The sequence below is a fragment of the Poecile atricapillus genome, chromosome 12 (assembly GCF_030490865.1).
Source record: "Poecile atricapillus isolate bPoeAtr1 chromosome 12, bPoeAtr1.hap1, whole genome shotgun sequence".
In the NCBI taxonomy this organism is placed as follows: Eukaryota; Metazoa; Chordata; class Aves; order Passeriformes; family Paridae; genus Poecile; species Poecile atricapillus.
In genome coordinates, this window is record NC_081260.1 from 15,795,251 (window position 1) to 15,813,969 (window position 18,719).

General features: G+C 46.7%; 1 protein-coding gene across 2 annotated transcripts in view; it reads right to left on the reverse strand.

Moving 5' to 3' along the window:
- Positions 1-11,932: 11,932 nt before the first annotated feature.
- The window catches only part of HDX (highly divergent homeobox), a 41,045-nt gene continuing 34,258 nt past the window's right edge, over positions 11,933-18,719 (reverse strand). For both annotated transcript variants that reach the window (XM_058848065.1, XM_058848064.1), the window contains one exon: positions 11,933-18,568. In XM_058848065.1, the coding sequence (XP_058704048.1) occupies positions 18,443-18,568 (126 nt within the window). In that variant the 3' untranslated portion in view covers positions 11,933-18,442. The remainder of the gene's footprint in view (positions 18,569-18,719) is intronic.

The window sequence follows — 18,719 nt, forward strand, 5'->3', positions numbered from 1 at the left end:
GGGTAACTCTGCAGGGATGGAGAAAGGAGAGGCTGGTTTTACACCCCTGACTGACTCTGCAGGGATGGACTCTGAGGCTTTGTGGGCACTTTTGGAGAGTGACTTTAGGAAAGCCCAGCAGAGACCACAGGAACCCTGCAGCCTCCACGTAATGACTCAGTGAAAACCCCAAGGACCAGTTTTGTCCAAGCTCCTCCTAAGGACTCATCAACAAGAATTTCTTTGGTAATTCATCTCTTTCCAAAAGCTACTGACGAAAACATGACCAACTGTATTTCTGGTAGAAACTCCCAAGGTAAGCTGAGCCAAGTGCAGTCAGAAAACGTAATTAAATACTGAAATAAGTCACTGCAGCAGTGTGCACACACCAACAGATGGCAAATCTACCACAAGCAATTGATCCTTTTTTTAAAAAAAATGAATCTCACATACTTTTGTCTTCTTCCAGAACTTGCTTCGTTATAGTTCTTCAAACCTGATTTATCCTTGAAGCTGAAGCCAAGCCTGAAAAATCCAACTGGAATTCAGAGCAAATTTTGCCTCAGAGCGCAGAATAAACCACCATGATGTTCCAATATGCAAATGTATCAACAATGATGAATACTTAAGGGATTGATTGCATCCAAAATCATCGTGATCTCCATCTTCTGGGTAGTTCTTGTGACAGCAGAAGGTGTTACTTCTGCAGTGAGAGAGAGCCAAAGATGTTGCCAATTCCTAACTTTAGCTAGGAGCCCACATACCATGTCTCAAACCAGTATCCTAATCATCCCAGGTGAAAATTCTTCCCGTTTTGGAAGATTATAATTAACTTCCTACTGAGCCATGCTCAGAAAAATGCCTCAACCTGAAAGATTAAATAGGAACTTAGTATCTGTCAGAAATAATTCATCAGTAGCTGTTTGTGTTTTGTAATATAAAGATACTGATTCAAAATTATATATTTAAAAGTTGTTTTCTCTTTATTGTGTAACGAAAGGACTTGACTGGATGAGTAATAGCTTTAGTGGAGCAGAGAGGAGGTCATGAATGGCACTTCAGAGATATCAGTTTGGCTCTTCAGATAATTGCTGAATTATCTGAGGTGATATTATCAGTGATGTTGGAAAGGTCCCCACTGCTGGAGGGACAGAGATCCACACCCTTCCAGTGCCCTGCTGCTGCTGGGGCTCCTGGGGGTCACCACAACTCCGCTGATATTTCTTCTCCACCACAATCAAGGTTATTTTCCAGCTGTCTTGACTTTGCTCCTGTTCCAATTGGGGCACAACTTGACTCATCAGTTCTTTATTTGGAACACACATCACATTTCTGCACTTCATCAGTTCTTCTCCCAGTGAGGTCACTCGTTTGTGGCCATTCAATACTTCCTGCAAGGGCCCAGCTCTCAGTTTCACCTTTTCCCACTGTCCTGAGCCTGGAGCCACTCTTCAGCCAAGGATGCTCTTTGTAGCCCTGTGACTTTGGGTTTCAGCAGGACACAAGATGAGCACATTCTGGAATACATTTCAGAATCAGTCTCTTAAGCCCAACTTCTTTTCCCATTAACTCTGGTGACAACATTCATAATAATTTCAATGGGAGCATGATAATTCTGTAAGTAATTGCTATCAGGAATTTAATTTAAACCTCATTTGACTGACATTTCTTGTTTGCAAGATATCTATTTTAGGAACAATGTCTTGCTAGTATATCTCTCTTCATCTTAGTCATGACTGATAACAGAATAATCATCTCAACCACTTTCCTTTTCTTTTCCTGCATAATGGCTTTACTGCATTTTTACATAGCAAACACACAAGAATAGAAACAATTAGACAAATAACAGTATTACATGGAGACGAGCAGGTAAGTGACTCGAACTCACTTGAAACTCTTTACTAGGCTGAGAAGCCTCTCGAGCCACAATGGGGCTGTTATAAAGACTAAGGAACAATGCAAGTTTCCTCTAACTCATGTTTCCCTCAGCTGGGCTTACACAGGTGTATTAAATACAGAATGTCAACGTGCCACAGCTCCAACCTGCTCCTGATTTCACTGCCAGAAAGACAGTGAGGGAGTCCAGGGAAGGGAATGGAGCTGGGAAGGGGCTGGAGAATTCCTGAGGGAGCTGGGAAAGGGGCTCAGCCTGGAGAAAAGGAGGCTCAGGAGGGACCTTCTGGCTCTGCACAAGTCCCTGCCAGGAGGGGACAGCCGGGGGATCGGGCTCTGCTCCCAGGGAACAGGGACAGGAGGAGAGGGAACAGCCTCAGGCTGTGCCAGGGTGGGCTCAGGTTGGACATCAGCAGGAATTTCTCCATGGAAAGGGGAGTCAGGCCTTGGCTGCCCAGGGAGGTTTGCAGTGCCCATCCCTGGTGTCTAAGGAAGGCCTGGACGTGGCACTCAGTGCTCTGGGCTGGGTGACAAGGTGGGCATTGGGCACAGGGTGGACAAGGTGATCCCAGAGGTCTTTCCCAGGCTCAGGGATGCTGGGATCCTGTGTGGCTCTGCAGGAGTTCACTGCCCATCCTCCAGCACTATCCAATAGCACAGAACCGCCAGCAAAGTCAACACTGTCCCAGTCTCATCCTGCCTTTCCAGGACAAATCTGAAGCAGCAATTGCCAGGCAATGGATCTTTAATCAGTGTCTTTCCCACAGGGAAATGTCACAAAACACTCTGCAGATCATTACCTTGTTCTTAATGCCAGCCACGGGGCAGCCGAGTGCTGAGTAAGGAAGGACAGGGCTCACCACCACTCCCAGCTCTTTGTCATATTTCCTCCTTTGCTGTAAATCTACAGGGACAAGCAGTCATCAAGAGTCCTCAACAAGTTGACTTTGACACTGAAAGAGCTTCTTCTCCCGTCACTGAGGAGCTGTCACAGGCATCGATGGAGCTGTGGCAGAACAGCTGAAAGTGGTAAAAAATTGACAGACGACCAGACTTTCAGTGATAAGGAAAAAATCCCGTCCACGCCATGTGAGAGGCAGATTCTCACCGCCCTTAATGGGAGGGTTTTTCCGTAGATGCTGTGAATTGGCTTCAGTGAGAAGCACAAGCTCTCAATGGAAGAAATATCTCACAGGATGAGGTCAGACTTGTAAAGAATGGCTCTTACCCAGAGCCCAGCCCAGCAGCAGAGCCATGTGGACAATAAATCACCTGTAAGCAGCAAGAATAATTCTGATTTACTTCAACCTCCCTAATGAAGCTACAAAACCTCAGCTTCCATCTAGATTCAGTTTACATTTCACCAGTTTGTGGTGTTTTGAAGCAAGTTTAAAGAATGTAATTCTGAGTATCAATATTTATCTCGTAAAAGGAGGAGGAACAACCTTTGACTTTTCTTCCTGCAGCAAACACAGTGTGGTACCACCTCTGGAAGGCCAGCAAAAAAGCACCAGGGCAGGGCTCCTCAAAAGAGGAGGATCTGCTTTTTTAATACAAAAAATTAATAAACCTCACTTTTAAAATCTGCTAACAGTAATCTTGAGGAAAAAAGAAATAATGCTGAGTTTGTGTGGGAAGGAAACAGATTTAAATCTCAAATGAATGACGTACCTTGTAATTACAGGAACCATTGAAAGAGATAGTCAGAATTAAAAGACTTCCAATATTCACAGCGAAATATTAATTTGAAAATTTTCAAGGATGGATAACTGCACATAATCAGAGGAAAATGATCAAGGGCTGAAGTTCAAATTAACTCAAAGAAAGAAGTCAGCCTTGTTAAATGATATCTAAAATTGTCCCTGAGCTCAGCAGCGAGGGCTTGAGGCAGCGTGTGGCTGGGAGAGCAGCAACTTGGATTTACTGTGAAATTGTGCCTTTGTGGGTGCCACAGCTGCCTTCCAACCCTTTCAGAAGCACATGAACTCTGAGAACGCTTCAAAATTTAAATTAAAACACCTTTCCAAATTTTCAATCACCAAACAATGGGTGATTAAGCACAATCATTAAGCTTGCAGCAACAGAAGTAACGTGTTTCTTCCGTTATGACAAAGTCCTCATTGCTTAATGAATTTTAATAAGACAGTTATAAAGTATTTTATGTTGCACCTAGCTATTAATATTGGTTATTTAGCACTCTAGGTGGAAGATGTTTTCACTCAGAGATGATTCCATCTGTATTAACGCTACAAATAAAACCATGAAACTGTTTTATATCAATTAATGGCATTTTTTTGGACACAGTGGACCCAATGGATTCAATTAATGGCATTTTTTTGTACCCAATGGACTCAATTAATGGCATTTTTTGAGTGAGGGAGATGATTACTTGAGCACAGAACTGGCAGAAGACCCCCAGACCCCATAGGTAAGATTTTAATGGGATAAACACACGCTATCAATTTTCTGTACAGAGCATTTTGCCATAAATATTTTCTCCACAAAGGATTTTCCCTCCATAAAACGCCACACTGATTGCTCAGCATTTCCCTCTGACTCCCTTTGTGTCACTCTGATGGATCTGCTGAACCCGCCGAGAGCTGCAGGAATCTCAGGGGAGCCCAAAATTGTCATTCCCTGTTTGTCTGCTTGTTTGTTTAACTCCAACCCCGCGGTTCTGGCTTCCTCCAAACTCACTCAGAGACTCTGGGAGTGCTTTTTCAGAGCTGTTGGCTTGTCACGATGACGCCTCTGTTTCATTCTGCTCCTTACAGCTGGAAAATAGGGAGAGCTCACCTTGGCTGCTGCTCCCGCTCCTGGCACGGCCATGGAACGGACGAGGAATTCTCACAGGTTGGGAAAAGCACCTGCCAGAGCAGCTGCCATGGCACTGCAGCTCACCAGGACTCAGATATTCCAGAGGAGGCACCAGGATATGGAGCAGCTCTGCTGCAAGGAAAGGCTGGGAGAATTGGGATTGTCCAGCCTGGAGAAGAGACCTGAAGGGAGCCCGCAGGGAAGATGGAGAGAGGATAACTCCAAGGCCCTGGAGTGCCAGGACTGGGGGGAAATGGCTTCAAACTGCCAGAGAATAGGGTTAGGTGGGATATTAGCAACAAATTCTTCCCTGTGAGGGTGATGAGGCCCTGGCACAGGTGCCCAGAGCAGCTGTGGCTGCCCCTGGATCCCTGGAAGTGCCCAAGGCCAGTTTGGATGGGGTTTGGAGAAGCCTGGGACAGGGGAAGGTGTCCCTGCCCTGGCAGGGGTGGGGCTGGAGGGGCTGGAAGGTCCCTGCCACCCAAACCCATTCTGTGTCCTATTGACACCTCCCAAGGACTCGATTCCCTCCTCTCTCAAGATATTTTTGAGCTGGAAATCATGGTCTGAATTTTTACAGGTGTCCTTAACCCCTCAATGCCCAGCAGGCTGATCAGCCCTAAACACATTTAGAAGCCTCAATGGTTATATTGCAAGTTACAAAGCAGTTCAAGGAGTCACCCAAAAAACCTAAATTAAAGTTATCAAAGGTCAGATCTTGGCATGAAAAAGCTGGAATGGTTCAGTTTATCCAGAGTATGAGTGGGATCTGTTCAAGCTCTCATACATTGAACTAAGAAATGCTTCCAGCAAAAATACTTGTCATTATAAAAGCGTTAGGATATGGAAAAAAATAAATAACTCAACAGCTTTTAAAACCTCTTAAGCAGGGGATTTTCTAATGGATTATATTTTAATTTTTGCTTATTACTGCTTTCAACACAAATCATTCTTTTGTGCACGGGTTTTCCTTTCCTTGCACATATTCCGGTCCTAAAACATCCCAGTGAAAAGTCCACAATATGAAGCTCGTAGTGAGGCTTGAAACAAACAAAAAAAGGTTGGGTTTTATTTTTTCCTTATTGAGCCAAAAAATCACCCGTCATCCCAGCCCACAGCTACTCCCACGGGCAGCGCCGTCAGCGCTCTCGCATCCCGCCCCGGCCGCTTCCCGGGAGCTGTTCCCGCTGAGCCTGGGCTGGAATGGCCCCGGGTGACACCGAGTGACACTGGGTGACACTGGGTGACACCGGGTGACACTGGGTGACACTGGGTGACACCGGGGGACACGGGGTGACACCGGGTGACACCAGGTGACACTGGGTGACACTGGGTGACACAGGTGACACTGGGTGACACTGGGTGACACCGGGGGACACGGGGTGACACCGTGTGACACCGGGTGACACCGGGTGATACCAGGTGACACCGGGTGACACCGGGTGACACCGGGTGACACTGGGTGATACCAGGTGACACCGGGTGACACTGGGTGACACTGGGTGACACCGGGTGACACCGTGTGACACCGGGTGACACCGGGTGATACCAAGTGACACCGGGTGACACTGGGTGACACTGGGTGACACCAGGTGACACCGGGTGACACCGGGTGACACCAGGTGACACCGGGTGACACCGGGTGACACTGGGTGATACCAGGTGACACCGGGTGACACCGGGTGACACCAGGTGACACCGGGTGACACCGGGTGACACTGGGTGATACCAGGTGACACCGGGTGACACCGGGTGACACCAGGTGACACCGGGTGACACCGGGTGACACTGGGTGATACCAGGTGACACCAGGTGACACCGGGTGACACCGGGTGACACTGGGTGATACCAGGTGACACCAGGTGACACCGGGGGACACGGGGTGACACTGGGTGACGCTGGGTGACACCAGGGGACACCAGGTGACACTGGGTGACACCGGGTGACACCAGGTGACACTGGGTGACACCGGGTGACACCAGGTCACACCGGGTGACACTGGGTGACACTGGGTGACACCGGGTGACACCAGGTGACACTGGGTGACACCAGGTGACACCAGGTGACACTGGGTGACACCGTCCTCTTGAGGTGACCGCTCTGAGGGTCAGCCAGGGCCAGCCCCTCACGCCCCACCGCGTTGCTGTGTCCTGCTCCCGTCCCCAGCTGCTCTTGCTCTCTCCCCCAGCACCCAGATGTCCATGGCTGGCACTCTGAGCATTCCCAACTCTTCTCCTTGTTTTTCCAGTTTCCCTTTCTCCATCATGCACGGAACACTTGGTGTCTCAGTTTAACCTTTGTTGCCTGCAATTCCAGATTGGATTGGTCCTGTTCCCTTCCTGCTGTGGCCCAAGTGATGGACGAAAGGAAGATTTCAGAGAATCCTCTAGGCTGGAAAAGAGCTCTGAGGTCATGGAGTCCAGCCTTTGGCTGATGTGTGATCCTGGATCTTGGATCCCCCCTTTAAGTCCAAATCGTGATGGTGGCAAAGGTGGGAGGCCACAAATCCAAATCTTTGTTTTCCCTCTGCTCTTAGTGCATTTCACAACTCGTTCTGGGCTAAAACAAGGAAAGCTCTGCTTTGCCCAAGCTGAGCTCATGCCAGGCCTCGGGGTTTGGGTGAGTGTTGCCCCTGCTGGAGAAGCCCAAAGCAGGAGTTTGGGAGCTCTGCCTCTCCAGACACGTCCTGTCACTCCTGCTTGGAGCTGCAGCTGCAGAGCCACTCCAGGATGGGATGACCTGGGTGTCCCTGTCCCCATCCACCTCCCAGTTACCTCTGCCTCTCCTGTCTGCTTCAGAGCTGTCCTCTCCCCTAGGTACACCAGTTTTCTTTCCATGCACTGAAACCCTGAGCTCACGAGATGTTGTGTGCAGCTCCAGCTCCCACAATACCCAACCGACTTAACCTGCATTTCCTTTTTGGGGTTTTATTGCTGGACATCCAGAGTGAGGTCACAGCAGTTTCCTCTCCCTTCTTTGGAGATTTCCTTTATCCAGGAAGCAAACATTCACTGCTGGAAGGGAATGATCCCTGTGTGAGCCTGGCAGGGGTGTGGAGGTGATGGTGAGGAATGACAGGAACAGCAAACAAAATGTCCCTCACCTGGCTGCACCAGTCACTGCCCCAGGTGGGAAATTTGGGATCACTGTTGAGAGAGAAAATCCAAAATCAGTCTCTAATTACTGCTCATGGCCTGGCTGTTAATTGGAGCTGCACTGAACCCCAGCGTGGTGGAGCCAACTGAACCTCTGGTGCATTGAGCCATGGTGAGATACTGATTTTGGGGTGACTCAGAGGGGCTCCCACTGCCCCAGCCCCCTCTGAATTCCAGCCACACACACTTCCCTGCCCAGCCATCCACGGCCCATTCCCAGAGCCCATCTGAGCGTGGCTATAAATACACACCCAGATCATCCATCGACATTTAAATATAATACACTGCCAGAGAGAGGGGTTTTAAATATCTGAAGGATGTGGTATCTTGGAAACCGATTGCCTCGAGTTGCCCAAATCAATTACAGAGTGAATCAACACATGGCTCCGGCGTGGGAGCAGCGAGCAGCTGGCACTGCCACCCGTCCCTGTCCCCATCCCTGTCCCCATCCCTGTCCCCGGGCTGGGAGCACGGCAGGGAATGGCTCCGGGAGCCCCAGCTGCTCCTGCTCCCCCAGGACAGGGCACATCAGGGCACTCAATGGTTTCATGTCTTATCTCGGCTTCTTCAGCTGAATTAAAGAGAGGAAAACCCGTGGAAAACAATCTGCAAAGGTGATAGGAGTCTTTATCTGGGAATGTTAGCACAAATTCAGTTTTACTGCTAATTGCTGACATTGTTTTGTCAATATTTTCTACCTGTCTTCAGGCCATCAGCAGCACTGTGAAAATTGTGAGTCCTGGTTCTTGCTGAGGACACAGGTCAGAGCCAGCTCCCAGCCCCCCATGGCAGCAAGAAATGACATTTTCAGTCACACACTCCAGGGTTTTGTATGAAAAAAAAATCAGATTATTTAATATTTTAAAGAACGGAAACCCAGAAAATCAGATATTTCTGAAGTGTGGTTGTAGAACATGTAAAAATGTATCCATCCTTTTCCCATGGCCCAGATTAGGCAAAAGACACATTCCAGCAGGATTTTTCCCAAAAAGGGCTAAACCAGGGAGCCTGTGCCAGCATTACTGGGCTAAGATCAGACCCTGCTGCTTGGCTGTGCAGGTGTCTCGTGAGGAGCCCAGGATCTCATCCCCACACAGGAGCTGAGCACCTTCAGCTGCTTCATTCCCCCCTGATCAATTTTGATTCCCTGGCCAAGCTCTGTAAAAAAGCCTGAAATTTTAAAAAATGGTCCAAAAATGGGATGATGTAGCCGGTAGAGTGTGGGCTGCTGAGAGAAGGCTGAGCTAAATATTTGGCAGAATTAAGCAAACCAGGAAAGACATGTGGGCATAAAGAAATAATTCAATATTCAATTTCTGGCAGAATTCATGAAATCTGTTTATAGTCGGGATCAGAGTGAGCCATTTATTACTATTATGGGAATGAAGGCCTGGGGGGGTTGGTTGCAATGGGTTTGCAGCTGTTAAATGATTAACAGAACATTAAATTCAGGTTAATGAACCCATGGTCTTTGGCCTGATGGGGAGTTTATTCCCAGATGCCATTCTGAGGATTTGGCCTTCCCAAAATGGGCTCTCCTGGCGTGGCTGCTGCTCTCCTGCTCTGTCCATCCTTGAGGGGGTGGGACCTGCTGGGTGACTCCCTCAAATTCACTTCAAATTCCCCTGAATTCTGACCATGCCCAAAACCTTTGGAAGAAATAGGTAAAGGGCTTTTAATTGAAAATTTCACATTTAACAAAATAGAGGAGACTTCCAGGGAAGATTGACGCTGAGTTTTCCTTCAAAAAAAAGTCAAAAGAGCTTTTTCTAGTGAAAAAATTCTACACAGTCCAAGATTATTCCAGATTTCCAGCAAGAAATAACCAAAAAACAAGATCAAATCATAGGTAAAGTCTGAAAAATTTTACATTTCTTGCCCTTTCCTCCCCCTTCCTTCCCCACTAAAATAACAACTGCAAGTAAATAACCAGAAAACATTTTTTTTTCCTATTTCTTTCTCCTCCCATTGCCCTTTTCCCCAGTCCTTGCAGCAGGAACACGGAGCTGGAGTGGCCATCCCAGCTGTCCCTGCTGGTCACACATTCCCTCATCCCATGGAGCAGCTTTGGTGTCCCCAAACCTAAATCCACGTGGGGAAATTGAACTGGAACATGCTCCTGGTTTATGGCTGCACCTTCAGTCCGATCTCAGTCTCCTCTTTACTAAACGCCAGATTTATTTTAATATTTGATTTTTCATTGAGACAAAAAGAGTTGTTCATTCTGAAATATGGAGTATGGGGACAGCTCAAGGCATTTTTCTCCAATTCCTGTTTTTTTTGCCACCAGGTGGCAATGGAGCTGCAGCAGCACCCGGCTCGGGAGGACTTTTCCCAAAACACTCGAGTGAGTTCAGGGTCCCAGAACACTTGTTAATAAATCTTTAGGGTCAGACAGGTTTAACTCCTCTCCATCCATGCTCTCCCTGGTTTTACCCTCCCTTTCTGCAGCCGTAATTCCAAAGCTGGAATTTGGAATTTGGGCTCCAAAGCTCGAGGTTTGGGTGACTTCGGAGTGTGGAGAGTTCCATGAACCGGGTTCTGCAAAGCCGCGCTGCGGGAGGGGAGCCGGGAGCGGCCCCGGCCAGAGCCGCAAACACGGACAGCCGGGAATGCGGGATGTGATGTGGGATCCGGGAATGCGGGATCAGGAACTACGGGATCCGGGAATGCGGGATCCGGGAATGCGGGATGTGATGTGGGACCTGGGAATGCGGGATGTGGGACTGTGGGATCAGAGAATGCGGGATCAGGGACTGTGAGATCAGGGAATGTGGGATCAGGGACTGTGGGATCAGGGAATGTGGGATGTGGGATCTGGGAATGCGGGATCAGGGACTGTAGGATCAGGGAATGCGGGATCAGGGACTGTGAGATCAGGGAATGCGGGGTGTGGGACCTGGGAATGCGGGATCAGGGACTGTGAGATCAGGGAATGCGGGATGTGGGATCCGGGAATGCGGGATCAGAGACTGAGGGATCAGGGATTGCGGGGTCCGGAATTGCGGGATGCGGGAATTGCGGAATCCGGGATTACGGGATCCAGGAATTGCGGGATGCGGGACTGTGGGATCCGGGACTGTGGCATCCTGGAATTGTGAGATACAGGAATTGCGGGATGCAGGATTGCAGGGTCCGGAACTGTGGGATCCGGGATCAGTGATTGCGGGATCAGGGATCGCGGGATGCGGGAATTGCGGGGTCCGGAACTGTGGGATCCGGGATTGTGGGATCAGTAATTGCGGGGTCCGGGACTGTGGGATCCGGGATTGTGGGATCAGTAATTGCGGGGTCCGGGACTATGGGATCCGGGATTGCGGGATCCCGCTGCCCTTTCCCGTATCCCGACACCAGCCCGGGATGCACGCCTCACCAAATCCCTTTTCCGTGCGCTCCCTTCCCTTTCCTGGCTCGGAGTGAAATTTCCCGGCTGTCCCCCAGCCTGGAGCCGCTCCGGGAGCTCCCCAGCCCGGCCGGAACCGCTCCCAAAGCCACGGAGCATCAGCCCCAGCTCCCCGAGCCTCCAGCCACGAGCACTGCGGCTCCGGCCAGCGGGGTTCCCCTCCGGACACACTGAACTCGGGAAATGCCGAGGGATGGGATGAAAAGAGCACAGAGGGTTCACATTTGGCTTAAAAACAGCTTTAAAAAAGCCCCAGAGCTCAAACCCCCCTGATGTGAACTGAGCTGGGTCCACTGGACACAAATTCCCCTTGGGAAGGGACATCTCAGTGCTCTGGGACATCTCACTGCTCCTGGGACATCTCACTGCCCCTGGGACATCTCAGTGCTCTGGGACATCTCACTGCTCCTGGGACATCTCAGTGCTCCTGGGACATCTCAGTGCTCTGGGACATCTCACTGCTCCTCAGACATCTCACTGCTCCTGGGACATCTCAGTGCTCTGGGACATCTCAGTGCTCCTGGGACATCTCACTGCTCCTGGGACATCTCACTGCTCTGGGACATCTCAGCTCCTGGGACATCTCAGCTCCTGGGACATCTCAGTGCTCCTCAGACATCTCACTGCTCCTGGGACATTTCAGAGGGCTCCAAGTTCTGCATAAAATTCTAACTCTGAAAATCCACTCCGTAAATAATAAATTAATTTCTAATGTGGGAACTGAAGAATTAGGGTTGAGCCCCGACGTGGATTTAATTCTTGTTGCTCTGAACAGAACTGAATATTTATAAGACCATAAAAAAAGACAGAAACGGAGAAGTTCATATAGGAAAAGGAGTTAATTCACCTTTATTTCATTTCTCCATAGTCCCAAACTTGACAGACGTAGAAAAATATCCTTGAGTCAGTAGACAAATTTACCAATGCTAAATAGCCCTTTTCTCTGACTATCTGGGCCACCCTAAATACATTTGTACAAGCATTACTTCAGGGGGTTTCAATAAAAGGTTCTTCTAAACCATAAACAATAAACTACAGAGGAAAAACTCGAGCTACCAAAGCATGCAGATGAAGGGATCTTCCAAAACTTAAAAAATAAAATAAAATAAAATAAAATTAAGAAAGCAAACCAACCTTGAGATGCATTTGGAAGAGAAAACAAATTAGGACAATTTGAGGAAAAAAAATAATTAATTAAGAGAAGTCAAAGCAAACTCTGTAAAGGATCTGTGGATAAGTTAAATTATCTATGGCACAACTTTTCACCAAAAAAAAAAAAAAAATGAAGGCAAAGACCAACGTTTTATATAAAAATAGCTGAGCAGGCTTCTAAAGCAGGAAATCAGCATTTCCAATGATGACTCTGTTAATACAAGATTATAAATACCCTTTATATACACAGAAAACCAACTCAATACAAACGTCTGGACTGTTTCTCCGGGCATCTGGCACTCCAAATGCCCAGATCAGGTGTCCTGGACCATAGTGGAGGTACTTCAGTTGAAGGTTTGTAGTAGTTTCTTTGCTACACGTACTGATACAAATGATAAAAATGCAATATAAATAGTGATTTTCAAACAGAAACTCAGGAATATGCTCAGGTTACGAAGCTTAAGGAATTGGCCCAGAAGGAAATGATAAAAGACTTAAAATTATCAATTATCCTGTTTTGTAGGTGAAGGAAAACATCCAAGTTATATAATAATATCTAAATTTTCATAATATTTATTTTTTTTTAATGAAACTGATTCCTACAGTGAAAAGAAAGCAGAAAATATCATGGCAGAAGATTCGTTATCTCTTCAGAAATACAGCAGTTTATTTGCCAAGATCACTTAGAAATACCATTATTATGGGTATTTTCATAAATTTCCAGGCCTCAAAGTTACCAGTTGCAAGGACATAAACAATAAACCATATTTGTATGGATGTATCTGACTCATTTTCAGAACTATGCAATTGATATGCAGCAAGACACAAAAATAAAGAGCAAATGAAATATCTTTGAGAAGAATGCCATTAACATTTCAAGTTAGAATACTTTTGTAGAGCTACCGTGATCAAGTTCAGTGTATCTGTGCACATTGTAAATCTGCATCTGTGTGCTCACACACACTCAATAACCCCAGAAATAACCCCAGAAATGATAAAATTTCCACTGGAAAAGGCAATTTCCCCCCAGCACGACTCAGTGGATTTGCCAATGACCTTTTGAACTGTATTTCACAAAATCTGCAGATAAAGCAGAAGCTCTTGTTTTCCACAGCACAGAAACCTTTCAGTTCATTAAAATTTTCTAAACAAAAACTCAGCACCTTCATTTCTGCCTCCTTGTGCCTGATTCCCTCCATCCCCCTCGTGCATCCTGCCACCCTTCCCTGTACTCCAGGGAGAGAAATGTGACGGGGGAAATTCAAGGAACTCCTTTCAGATGAAACTCGAATACAAACGTGGTCTAAATCTACATTTGACCTCGGTTTGTTACTGACCCATTTTCATCTAACACTTCAAAATTCTTTCTACAAGGTCTCTATGAAGTTATGCCAAAAAAGGGAAACAACTGAAACAAAAATCTGCAGAGGTATTTATGAACTGTGATGTCTCAGAAAGTGTAAAATCCTTTTCCTTACAGTGCTGAGATCGCTGACTGCTCTCTCAGATTAAGTCATCTGATGCACTGAGCAATGTTCCAACAATCATTTATATCAGAATTAAGGATAATATCCATTTCTCACAGTAACTGCACCAAAACCAGCACAGCCAACATCCTTCAGCTTTAACAGAAATATTTTCTCCTATTAACACACACTAAGCTTTTCTCCCTAATATCCCATTATTTCCTTCTCCACGGATTGTGATAAACACAAATACAGAAAAATAGCACTAAATTAAAAACAAAAGTGATGGCTCACACTCAGCAAAAACCAAGCACAAACTGAAGGATGGATGTTGGGAATAATTTATTGCCTACAAAAGGTTAAAAAAAATTCCTAAGTTCACATTTTCTGTGTGGGTTTAAGGGGTGTCACGTTTCAGAGGTAGCATTGTGTAAAATGTAAAACAGAGCTGGAAAAGAGTTATTGACTTAGTTCAGTAACATGGGAAACCGTTCCCAGAGCCAAAGCACTGACCTGAACTGTTTTCCTTCCAGGAATATCCTTGAACACCTCCTTTAGCCAAAAGGATTTGCTCCTTTGTGGGAAAAGAACCCCCACAAGCCCAAGGCTCTGACCCGTTCCTGTTGCCTTCTGACCAAAGCAGCTGCTGTTTTTCAGAGCAATAAATACTCAGATTAAACTCCCGCTCTTTCATGAAAAACACCCATTTTGCTGCACTGATTTTTTTCCCCCCCCAAAACTTTTCACATTTGGTCGATGTGGTAAAACATTCTTGATTAAGGAAATGAAGGACCACGATCCAGTCAATGTTCTCTGGCAGCCAGCTGGAGTTTCCTCACTGCCCACCCCTAACTTTGCTCAGGCACCTTCCAGCTGAGCTGGGAGCATTTGGGGCAGAAAAGGCAGAGTCTGGCTGGGCTCCAGCCCTGCAGCCCCTGGGGGAGCTGGGCAGGGGCTGGAGGCTGAGACCCGAGACCAGCGGCTCTGTGTGGAATGACGAGGGGAAGGTCAGAGCTGTGCAGGAGTTTGTGTTCAGTGCAAGAGATCCCAGAGGGGAGGGCAGATCCATTTGAAGCAGAGATTCCCATTCCCAGGCCAGGATGTCCATGGTGCTGCTGGTTTGTTCCATCACTCCACCTGTCTGAGCCCAGCAGCACACACAGCTTTTCCCCTTGGAGAACAGACTCTCTAAAGCTGCTGCCCAGTTCAAGGTGAGTTCAAGTTCATTCCCTTCCTCCCTCACAGGGCTGCAAAGCCCCAAACTCCTCATTTCACACTTTTTATTGCCTTAGTGAAAAGAAATACTTGGAGAGATTAAAGTGCAGAGCTGCCTCAGGGCCGGGCACTCCAGAAACCTCGTAGGGTTCATCTGCTCAGGTACCTTTAAACCTGCCCCAAAGTCACCTGCTGGAGTCTTTTCTGTTTTATTGGAGTATTTCCCAATACTGCTACTCCTGTCAGACCTGTGGATGTGACTGAAACATCACCTGCAGGGGGAGGAAAGGAGGTAGAGCTCCAGGAAAACAGGGTTTAAACCATGAGCAAACCTTCCAGCATCAAAAACAGCTCCCCAGGGAGAGCCTGTCCTGCCTCTGGGTGAAGTGTCTGTTCTGGGCTGCTTTCCCACCTTTTCTTCAGAGAGATATCACTGATGTTCCCATGGATGCTTTAGCAAAGAACAGTGCCAGGGAAGTCACTGTACATGGACAAAGTAAATGAGAGACTTGGCAGGAGGGTCAAACATTGCTACATGGCCACAGAAAGGTGATAAAAACACCCACACGTGGCCCTTCTGCTGCAGGGATAATTCAAATTAGAGTCACTCCCTGCAACAGAAAGGGGGTTGATTCCTGGCACCCTGAAAAGCACAGGATGAGCTTTATCTCCTATGGAAGGTTATGAAATGATGAACTGCACTTAAAGCAGGTGTTTGTTACCATCCTACAGACAGGGGAAACACCCTGAACCCAAACCCACCCCAGAGCCACCCCCACTGCTCTCCACCAACATTTAACCACCACTAATGTTAACAGGCTTTTGTTGGAAATACACACTGATTCTGAAAAAAACCCAGCCAAAAAACCCAGCCAAGGAGCTGTGGAGCATCTTCCTCCCCAGACTTTGTTATTCAGGGATAGAATTTATACCCTTTTTCCCTGACTATCCTGTAGTGTTGTCAAGTGTCCCAGGCTGTGTTTTATCTCCCCACAGGAGAAAGGACCACAGAACATCCCCCAGGGATGGGGTGGGCCTTGACTGCAGCTCATCTCAGCTGCACATCCAAGAGGATTCCAGCTTCCTGGAGAGCAGGGACTGACATAATTGCTTGTATCTAGCAAACAGTTTTCAAAATTCACTCCTTCCATCTGTTTGGATATGAAATAGCAGCAAGACAACAAAATCGGAATCATCAATAGAAGTTTCTCTTGCAGGAAGGCAGATGATTTAATTGACCATGAAATTGGGAACTCCTGTTAGAGTATCCTGCCCTCTGTCATGGGAATTGAAGTGGAAGAAACAGGAAAGCAGGGTCCAAATAGTGTCAAATCCCAGCACTGTTTTGTTCTTTTTTAATTTCACAGAAAACAAGAGGTTTCATTGTCAGTGGCACAAATTTCTTATCTAAAGAGAACACCAACAGAAACCATTGTTGGCCTGGCACAGAAAACCCTTTATAAATGAGTTTTTCAGAGTGAGAATTCCAGCTCAGCTCTATCCTCCCTGTGAAGGACAGCTCTGTGAGCTCTGCTCTCAAACCTCCATTTCCAGCTGAGTTTTAATGCCTCAACTCACACCCAGACCCAGCAGCTTGGAACTCTGGGCTTTCTCTGTGGAAGGGTAGATCTGCTGGGAACTTACAGAATTGTACAGGAGGCAGAACTGTGAGGCTTTTGGGTTTTCAGAACACCTTTTAAAACCATTCCTGCCCTTTCTGCAGCTGGTATTTAACAGTATTGCTAAAAGCTCCTCGTGCCCAAGGAGAGGAGAGACTAAAAACCTGAAAGAACAGAGCTCACTACTCATACTAAACAAAAAGAGCTGTAAAAGTGGTTAGGGAGGAACTGATCAGACTGAGAAAACCCTAAACCCCAAGTTTAATCCCTGTATTAAAGAAAAAAAGGTGTTATTTCCCCAACACTCTGGGTTTTCTGAGCTTAGACCTCCCACTGAAATTAAGGGGATTACTCACTGCATGAACAAGGATTCCCCAGAGTCAATTATTATTTGGCATAAAATGGGAAGATCGGGCTTTTTACCAGACTGAAGTATTTGTGTGAAAAATGCTTGCTGAGGGATATCCAGGTTGGAATTGGAGCTTCAATGCCATGGGCAGGCACCTGCAGCATCCCATAGAACCATCCTGGAGGAAAAGAGCTCCAGACCTGCCTTGGACTGGTCACCACCCTGCCAACAGCACTGCCATGGCCACAAACACACCCCACTGAATCCATCTGAACATCTCTGCACATCCATTCCACCACAGCAGCGAAGGGATCCAGTGCCAACAGCTCTGGGAAAGAAGAAATTCTTTAATTAACTTAACTTTAAATTTTAATTCTTAATTAACTTAAATTTTTAACTGAATATTCAGTTCAGCCCCTGCCTGCAATTGAGATCGAAGTTTAGAAATGGCACTTGCCAAAAAATGCACCTGGCAGGGCTTCAGACCAGATCTGCAAAACTCACTTCCAAACACTGGGAAACCTTTCAGGATGCAATGACAGCTGTGAATTCTGACTGGCTTGGTAAACTGGAGCAAAGTTTGTGGAAAAATATATAACCAAGACTTAAAATAATAAGCATAAAATTAGCATTCAGGCTTTGACAAATAGAAACTGTGACTACAATCATTAAACTCTAAAGAGTGTAAACATCCAATCCCATTGCTACAGTATTAGGAAGTTGTGTCCTGCAGCTATCAGGGTTCCTATTTCCACCTCATTTCTTCCAACACTTATCACTGCTTCTTTGCATTAATAATTTATTGACGATAATTCAATTTTTTCAGTTAGCCTTTCAAGGTTTTTTCAGCTATTTTGGTCAGAAAAATGGAAGATTTAACAATCTCAAGTCAGAAAACGAAAAACACTTCAGTTTAATTTCAGGTTTGCAAGCACAACTCAGAGAAAGCCTGTTCTTCTATTTGGATTGGGGATTCTATTTGGATCCCCAATTTTTAGTCCACCTACCTGAGTAAAAATGGGAAAATTCCTAATAAACAGGCCTGGGGAGCACGTGGAGCTGGAGAATTTGCTTTGTGTCACATGACATTTGTTTCCCACTCTTGCATCCCTGCTCAAAAAGACTTTGCTACAGAGCCAGAGTTGTTCTGGAGAGTCAAAGTTAATCCTACCCAAGACCAAGCTGATACCAGTGAACCTTTCCCTCACCCAGTTCTTTGATTTTCCAAACCCAACATTCCCAGTTCCTGCAAGGCTGTGAGGAGCCACAGCCGCCCTCCAGCACAGCTCCTCCTCCTCCTCGGGCTGAGGACACTGCAGAGCAAAAGCCTCTCTCTCTCCTGAGCCCTGCACCTCCCGTGGGGTTTCTGTTCTGTCTCTTCCAAGAAAAGGGAATCACAAACTGTCTGAGGCGTTCTTCTCCGACAGGGATGAGAGGCTGAATGAGGTATCATCGGGCTCCGGGGAGGTGTGGTTGAAATCCATTTCTTCAAGTTCAGGAGGTAAGTCTGAAAGCAGAGCCTACAAGGGAAAAACATATCTAATATATAGGATATCCACTATTAAGTGTGGTTTTTATGTCAGCAGTGCTTTGAACAAAGAGTGAGAAAATGAATTCAGTTTTTCAATCATAATTTGAGCCTCTGGAATAATCTCAAGGGAGGGGCACAAC